The following is an 8,936-nucleotide window of genomic DNA, read 5'->3' on the forward strand; positions in this document are numbered from 1 at the left end:
AGTTTATATGTATTTATACTCTGACAATTTCTTTTTTAATTGCAATTGTTTGATCAGACAGACGTTAACGGACAATGATTGACCAGTATACGGATATAGCTGTGTGTTAAGAAAATTCGGGTTTCGCGTTACACTTATAGACGTGTTTCTTATCAGCGGCATTTGAGCAATTCATGGTTTTAACGTTAATCTTTATTACAGAAGCGAAGTATGTACATAAAATTTTATTTCTGGTTGACTGTCTGGATTATTGTTATCAGCATTGCGGAGTGGTCAGACCAGCTATATATCAATATTTATTATAGGAAGACCAACAGGTAATAAACGTTGGGTTTTATTCTTTTTGTCCAGATAAATATTATTTTACAGTGTTAACTTGTTTGTTCGTAGAATCCAAGTTTTCACTCTCAGCTATATTTCCTGGGACCAATGACTATTGTATGAAATTGAACATTTTTGGGGGTTTCGCCAAGGTTAGCCAAAATGCTTCTTTGATTGGCCAATATTATCATTATTAACCAATCAAATCTATTGGATATGCGAAATAGCCGAAACATAACATTTTGATAACATAATAAGGTCTAATTCAAATGGCCCATGGATTGTATTCCGTACTCGTCTTATTTGGATCTAAGAACGATGTAGCTTAGCGGATTACTCGATATGAATAACGAGCCTATATAGTGAATGGAGTCAATGATTATGACCATAAGATTGACTTAAGTTTTATATTAAAAACCACTCCATTAATATTAATTTATTGTTGTCTTTTAACGTGTTATTTGTATGAATAAGTTCAAATTGTTTTTCAGTAAAGTGAATTATTGCATAAATAAATTCGCAAAAGTAAAGTCCTTTTGTTCAATTGCTAGTTTAAATTACTACGCGATCTACTTGGAAAGTAAAGATTTCTGACATTGTCCATATACACCCGAGGTAGTTTTCGGTGGAAAATGGCCAATGCCCTTCGAATGATGTAAACACTTTTCATTAGAAGGAATCCAATCTCGCAAAAGTATGCCCTTAAGCAGATTGTATTGATCTACTTTCATTGGTTTTTCATGCAATATTTGTTTGATAGAACATTCACCATGCCAACGAGCCTTTTATGCCAAAGTGGACTGACCTGGCCCCAATATCATAAAAAACTAGTCAAATATCCATCTCAATCTAAATTTATTTTATCTTATAAGATAATAAAATATCAAGTGTTGAGTTCGAACTTATCTTATGTTTAGACCCAAATATAATTGACTCAGTTTTGCCTAAATGAAGTGACCACTTATTATCAACAAACCATTGACTGACAAGACAAGATGCAGGTCATCTTTCAATGATATTTCCACAGAAATTTTACATTTACCTGAAATAAGTATGCCAGAATCATAAGCGTATTTAAAGAGCTTGTTTTTAACCACGGCTGACATATCGTTAACATAAATCAAAAATAAAAGAAGGCCAAGTATGTAAACCTGAGAAACTCCACGTGTTATAGTAGCTGTAGTAGAATGTGTACTGGAGACATCAACTAGTTGCTTTCGATCTGAAAGCTAGTATTCAAACAGTTTTTAAAATGTCATCACCAAGTCCTGCTGATCGAAGCTTCATGAGTAGGATTGAGGGATCGACTGTATCGAAAGCCTTTTGGATGTCTATCAGAATCAAACCTACTAAATGTCCATCCTTATGTTATCTGTTAAATGGATTTGACATGCATCTGTTGAGTAGCCGCTTCTAAACCCAGACTGAAATTTATACAATAACGTGTTAACTTTGAAGTATGATTCAACTTCGTCATATACAACCCTTTCATAAATCTTTTATACAATACGCGGTAGTTACCTACAGAAGTTGTGTCATTCTTTTTAAATTTAGGCACTACTCTAGTTTATTTAGGATAATCTCGTACCACACCCTGAAGAAGGGATAAATGTATGATGAGCAAGAAGTTCGGCAATAATAGAAGCTCCATCTTTTATAAAACGAGAAGACATACCATCTAAATCTGTAGCCTTATTAGCCTTGTTAAGGCCTGCTTTATACCCAATTTGTATTGCAGACATCACTGGATGGGATATACCGAATTTATTTCGACTTGGTCGGATTTGTATTTATTGCAGAATTACATCTCTTGCCTGTCTTATTTCGTGTGTTACATATTTATCTTTCATGAAGATAATTGCAGAATGTCCGTTTTTGGAACCTTGAGAATGGTGCGTCTGCAATGTAAATATATCATTGTCCTTCAATTGCATTACGTCTGGCAGAAGGATGCAGCAAAGATCATTTGTCCAGGGTTCTGTTTTGATATAATCTGCTTAAATGAATGTGAAACGCTCATTGGGTAATACATTTTAGTAAATTTTAATTTTAAATTATTGATCTGCAAGGTTTGAGGATGAAAAGTGAATATAGACTCTCGTCTATGTTTAAACATGGGCCCTGTTAACATCTCATTGTTGCAAGATGTCTGAACATGTTGATGCAGTGTTCGCTGTACAGTTTGAGAACCAGGGGTCGGAAACCATATAATACTTTTTCAAATATTTGTGGTTAGGTATCTGTATGCATACAAATATTCTTTGTAGAGCGTCATCATTCGTTGGTGTAACCTGCTTACGAATCTAGGGTTGATAAAAACAACATTACTATCAAGTTTGAGATGCAAACATCATACCATTTTACCATCATACCATTTACGTCCCTGTATAATTACACTTATGTTATACAATACCTTCAGAGTGTCCGGATCTGGAATATCGAGAATGGACGTTGTCTGCGATGGATTTCCGTCAGCCAAACCACGTCAGTCATGTCCGTCAGTTATAGCCAAGGTCACGTGGCCTGCTCCTACGGCGAAACAATTTGCGTCTACCGCGTCGAAGGGCCTACCAAGCTTATCAGGAAATATCTGGACATTGTCAATGAACATCAGAAGAGGTAAGGATTGTTTCTGGTCATGTTTTATGATATGAGTATAATGATGTTAAATCGCTATTGTACCTTGATGGGTTTATGTTGATTTCGTTTAAAACATCAGCAATTGTTAAGTGTTTGTTTCGTGTTTGTCCGAATGAGCTGTAGACATTTCGTTATATATCATTTATGATTATAATTGGCCCAAGTTTCAATCTTATTAAGGAAATCATCATCATCATCATCATCATCATCATCATCATCATCATCATCGTAGAAGTCGTCATCATCATCATCATCATCATCATCATCATCATCAGCCCCATCATCATTTCATCATCATCTTCATCATCATCATCATCATCATCATCATCATCATCATCATCATCATCATCATCATCAGCATCATCATCATCATCATCAGTTTCATTGCTCATTGATAAAATGTATTGTAGTGTTTCTACGAATCGGGGCAGGTATAGTATTTTTCTAAAAAAATATGAACAGTTATTTTCTGCATGCTTTCAATATCAGTAATGGTGATGATATATTTATGATATCCAAATACAGTTATAACCAGCTCTCTTATGCTGAATCCCATTACAGTGGAACCCCGTTGGCTCGAATTCCATTGATTCTGGTTGACTCGAACTCCAAGGGACCGGCGAAAATATCTCGAGCCTCGAGAAATTCGAGCCACGCTACAATGCTTTAAATAAATTCAGTAGAAAGAAATCGGTTCTTGATATCCACATCGAACCAACCAGATAATCGAGCAAATCAAATCGTGCAAACAGGGTTAAACTGTATTTATCTACATGCATGTATCTTCCGTTTGAACCAAAGGGCTCCATGTTCAAATTTTCCAGCCCATATTTCGACTTTTTTGGTTATTGTTGTACTACAAACAAAAGTGTATATGTCCAACAAATCCTAACTTTTCACATACAATTTCAAAATTCACCGGCTTAAAGCTTTCATATACTGCTGGTTTGTACTATAGGAATTAAATCAGTTCACAGTAGTATCGTTAACGTCAAAATATTGCTCTTTACGCGTCACAAATGCGTTCAGTAGTTACACAATATCTTCAACATCATCAGTTTGCCATTTCCCAAGCATACTAAATTGTTGTGAACACATTCACATGTAGTATGTGAACGACTGTACAGGTTTTGCTAAAAGAAGACACATAGTCACACCTCTTTCTCGTTTCTAAACCTCATATCATTACTAACAGAACTAATAGTTATCAAGAATATGATGGTTGATTTAGTTGTTCATATTGACAAATGTATGAAACATTTGGCCGATTGTTCAGCCCTTTGTTAACAACGTCGTAAATGTGATCGTTCTTCATGTTTAAAAAAGTACTGCTCTGGCAAATGTAATGGATACGCATGTGATCTGCAACATTTAGATAAAGATTTGAGACAATCTTTCCGCTGTTCTTGTTTTTGTTTACACATGTGAACACAAAGTGAAATGTATCATGTTTAAAAGCTAACAACAATGCCAGATGTACATTGTTCATCTTATCACAGTTCTGAACAATCGACCCATTGTTATTTTAATTAAAGGTTTTAATAAGATTCCTTGCTCATATTCAATTATTTTTCACCACAATGTGTCAGTATTATCTTAAGTAAGTTACAATTGTATATCTTTATCGAATATTAAGTATGGACATGTATAAACACATTTTTAAACATCCGCCATAGCAATAATCAATTTTGTCTGTTGTAGAATTGAATGCCTGAAATTTCGGATATCAGACCAGGCCAAGAGTGAGGGCGTGATAGTGAGTGCTGGAAAAGACGGACGCCTCAAATACTGGGACATTCAGAAGTAAGTGTATAGATGGGGCGGTTCAAATACTGGGACGTAAAGAAGTAAAATGTCAAACACTGGGGTATGGCTAAACTTACCTCATTATCATTATCAAAATCACAGTTGATGAGACGATTCCATTGGTTCCGTTAGGAAATCTCCGAAAATCTGACCATCAAATATGTACAGACCATCAAACTTATGTTTTCCCGTAAAACAAATGTACTGGCCAAAGCTGGAATTAAACAAACCAGACACATAGACCACTCGCCTCCATAGAAAGCTAGCATTGCAGTGTTTTTAAACAGTATTGAAACATGCGGTTCTATTGGGGAAAAAAGCTGTCTCCCTTTATTTTAACGATATTTTGTAAGTCAACTACCCCTTGGTAGCATAGGCATACGGCTTATTGTTTGTATCTTAAATGTTAATTAATATCACTTTGTACACATATAATGAGATACACAAAACATCTGAGATATTAAATGTCTTTGATATACGAAACAAAAACAAGGTATGTAACTCAGACTTACCGGATATCACGGTAAAGTCCAGGTTATTTCAAATTTCTTAATCGAAACAATCCATGCCCAGCACTTGAAAGGTTGTTATTGCACTTAGGTTAAATAAAATATCAACCTTCTATCATGTCGTCCTTAAATGAGTGGAAATATCATGTCTCCCAAGGTGAAACATCATTCAACGTTATTTCTTAATGGCAGTTGGTTGTAACAGATAATTCAATTAAAGATACATTCATGAAAGTGCCAAGTCCCATGACTATCATTTCATTGTAACATTACAAAAAACATTTTGCAAATTTAACTGAAAGAAATTTTAATAGCATGGTTTCGTGTTCTTTTTATCTCCAGAGAGAAGAGTATTCAGACATTTGTTGGACACAAAGGAAAGGAGGTCAATGCGATTCACTTTGACGAGTTGCGGATTGCCAGTGCAGCGCATGACAACAAAATAAGAATCTGGGATTTCAATGTCTAGTTGGGCAGTTGATCTTGTTTTATAAATGTCCAATCTCTCGCCAAAGAGGTCGAGAGCTGGACCCCAGCCAGGGTCAACATTCACTAAACGTCTTGAGTTTGAGTTTTTGCCTCACAATCAGAAATAAAAGACTTTCATTTTGTTATAAAGATGCTGTTACAGATGGGAAGATGGTAAACATTGTTCTATCAAAAACAAATAACGTGTTCTACATCAGGTATACATATTTTGTCAAAATGAGTTATATTATATCTATTTTGAAACAATTCAAAATTTAGTTTTTTGAGCCTGAGTCTGAAAGTCATACTTAAGACGCTAGTGAATACGGACACATGCTTCTCAAACCGGACACTAGTAATTTAATCGAGAAAACCGACCCGAATGTGAACCATCTCAGTAATAAGTTTTCTTCACAGACGAACTTTATAATTAAGCCTAAAATACCTATGTGTAAGGCAATACCCACCTACTTATCGAAACCCCTAGTTTTTGTCTCACCTAATTATATATGTTTCGGATTTAAGTTGTTGCTGACTGTGAAATCCATTCGTGTTGACTACAAATTAAAAAAAACCTATGTATTAGTTATTTAAAACACAATATACTGGAATGTCATGGTGATTTGTATTCGCAACTTGCTTCCTTGTTTTAATAATACATAAAGCAAACCAAAAAGAAGACAACCCAACTTTGTCCCTACCATACCTAGAATTTGAAGACCCTAAACTAAGATATGTTTTAGGCCTTACTGAATAAGCATTGTCTAGTTTCACAGTCCATAGGATGTATTAATTGTCGATACATTTGTGGCCTCATTCAGACACTTTATATTGTTAATAAAAACGTGTTATGTTCTAATAAAATATTCTCGTGATCATTTACATTTTACGACGGTTGCTAATCAGCGGAATTGTGATTTGCAAACAGTTGGAAGCTACAGATTCCAGTATGCACAAGAAATGGCGAAAACAACAAACGAGGTTGTCAAACTGGAATGTGGAACCGTTTGTATAGCTAATTGCATGGTTATTAGTATGCATTTTTAAGTGACCGATTAGATTATTTATGGACATACACAGGCGTGCATAGATGCGTCAAGCTCTATCATATATGTATATATTTTGCTTTGTTACAATTGATAAAAGTCATTGAGAAAAAATATTCACTTTCAGTATTATTTATTTATATTTTATTGCCTTGTTATTTTGTTTGTTATCCAATATCACAATAAAATAATTTATTGAAAACTCGCACTGGTTTTGATTTATCAATGCTCATTTGATAGCAAGCTGTTTGTTGCCCAAGGTTTCGTGCTGGGCCTTTGAACGGATGGTACTGGCGATAGACCACAGTGTTTTTACCATATGTTTCATATTGACATTAAACGTGGCATTTCAATTAAAAAGACCCAATTGAAAAAATCAAGGCAGCCGCAACTCTAGAACGATCCAAGACATAAAGTTCAACCACAAGAATACATCACGTTGACAATTTACCCGACTGCCAATCTCGAGTAAAAATACATGAGTCGAACGCCAATAAGTTATTTGGCTACAAACCACCAATTTGCAGACTTCCACAGGCTATGATTGTTCAAATATTGGAATTTGAAAATATATGAAAAAACGCATTTTTTATTGGACGGCAAAACATTCAATCACCATGTACGTATGATGAGATCATTTACTCTTTTCGACTGGGTTTCTGTCGTCTAGACGGAATTGAAGACGTCATGTTGTCTCGACATTTTATCTATATTAACCAGATATGCTGGATTATTTAGGTTGGCTGGTCAGTTATTGATGCAAAATTTATTTTTAAATGTTAATGAATTATTATGTTTAACTCATTTGACTTTAATGAAAAGAAAGATTATGATTTAAGAACAGATATAAAGCAGCAATATTTGGCGCCTTTTAACGCATATATATAGCCTATCTCTTTATCTGTACACATATCATATTTTTTTTGTTTTGAGCATTAATACTATACGAAATAAAGATATATAAAGGATTTACTGCGTATACGCAATGATATTGAATAAATGCAACTGATGTCACGAATCAAGACAAAATGTTTATGTACAGAAACATTCTCAAAACTTTTTGTCACATGTAAATTTAAATATTTTCTTTAAAATGATTTTTTAAACAATTGAAACAAAATGGATAGTCAACACAATTCTCTTAAAAATTGAAAAAAAAATAAACATCAAATGAAATCAATTATGAAGATTAACAACACGAATACCATTAACAGCGAACATTAAATTTCAACTACCTTAAAGGGCATCTCCCAAGGCTACCATTACAGATTCTTTCTCGTCATCTTCACAGTTCTTTCTGGAATATACCCACAGGAGACCCAGAAAGGACATGAAAAGCAAGAATATAGTTATGTACTGATAATTAACACGACCTAGTTGTCATTCAATCGCTCGATTGAAACATAAAGGGATACTATGTCGTCAATAGCGTAATAGCATATGATAAATTTCTTGATTAGGTTGCTTCATGGTACGAAAGGTGTAGTATTGGATTGCATGCATCATTAGTCAGCGCCCAGGTGGGCAACATATTACGTAAAATAAAATAAACGTGTCGCAATATTCACATTGAGTAGTCACGTGGTGTTTGTAATTGAAACCGATTAAAGGATTTCAAAAATGTATCGCAATATATCCTTACACGGATCTAGCGTATGTCAATATACATCGCGATCCGCGTCTTGGTGTATCGCTCCTACCCTTTTGGTACACATTGACTGGACAAGAGTCGTCACTTGGTGTTGAATTAAAACCAATGTAAGACATTTTTAAAACCCCCCACATAGTTTAACAATTCGTTCGTCATTCATTTTCAACTAATTTGTTAACTTTACAAGCTAATTCATTGCACCTTTTGATGCTTTGCATCAATGGTCTTTCTTGTTTTTTTTTGTATTTGATAGTGTCCAAAATGTAGCTTTAACTCAGGGGCCTTGGCGAACTGCGACTAAAAGAGGTTTTGAAAAACTAGCATTTAGCTTAATTGTTTTAATTGCAAATGGTATTCAAAATAATAAATTCCAGATTATTCCCTCATAATGTGTAGTCTTATTTTTATCCCTGTTCAATTAACTCATACCACTAAAGTATGTTCAAAAAAACAATACAATTCTTGCAATATTACAACAAAAATGTCTTTCAAACA

General features: G+C 34.4%; 1 protein-coding gene across 3 annotated transcripts in view; it reads left to right on the forward strand.

Moving 5' to 3' along the window:
• The window catches only part of LOC128236684 (uncharacterized), a 34,630-nt gene extending 27,692 nt beyond the window's left edge, over positions 1 to 6,938 (forward strand). For 2 of the 3 annotated variants that reach the window (XM_052951723.1, XM_052951722.1), the window contains exons 14-17: positions 2,741 to 2,940; positions 3,372 to 3,392; positions 4,663 to 4,764; positions 5,619 to 6,938. In XM_052951723.1, coding sequence (XP_052807683.1) covers positions 2,741 to 2,940; positions 3,372 to 3,392; positions 4,663 to 4,764; positions 5,619 to 5,745 — 450 coding nt within the window. In that variant the 3' untranslated portion in view covers positions 5,746 to 6,938. The remainder of the gene's footprint in view (positions 1 to 2,740; positions 2,941 to 3,371; positions 3,393 to 4,662; positions 4,765 to 5,618) is intronic. The other variant, XM_052951724.1, reaches the window with a different exon arrangement.
• The last annotated feature ends 1,998 nt before the right edge of the window (positions 6,939 to 8,936 follow it).

Source organism: Mya arenaria, chromosome 6 (assembly GCF_026914265.1).
Source record: "Mya arenaria isolate MELC-2E11 chromosome 6, ASM2691426v1".
Lineage (NCBI taxonomy): Eukaryota > Metazoa > Mollusca > Bivalvia > Myida > Myidae > Mya > Mya arenaria.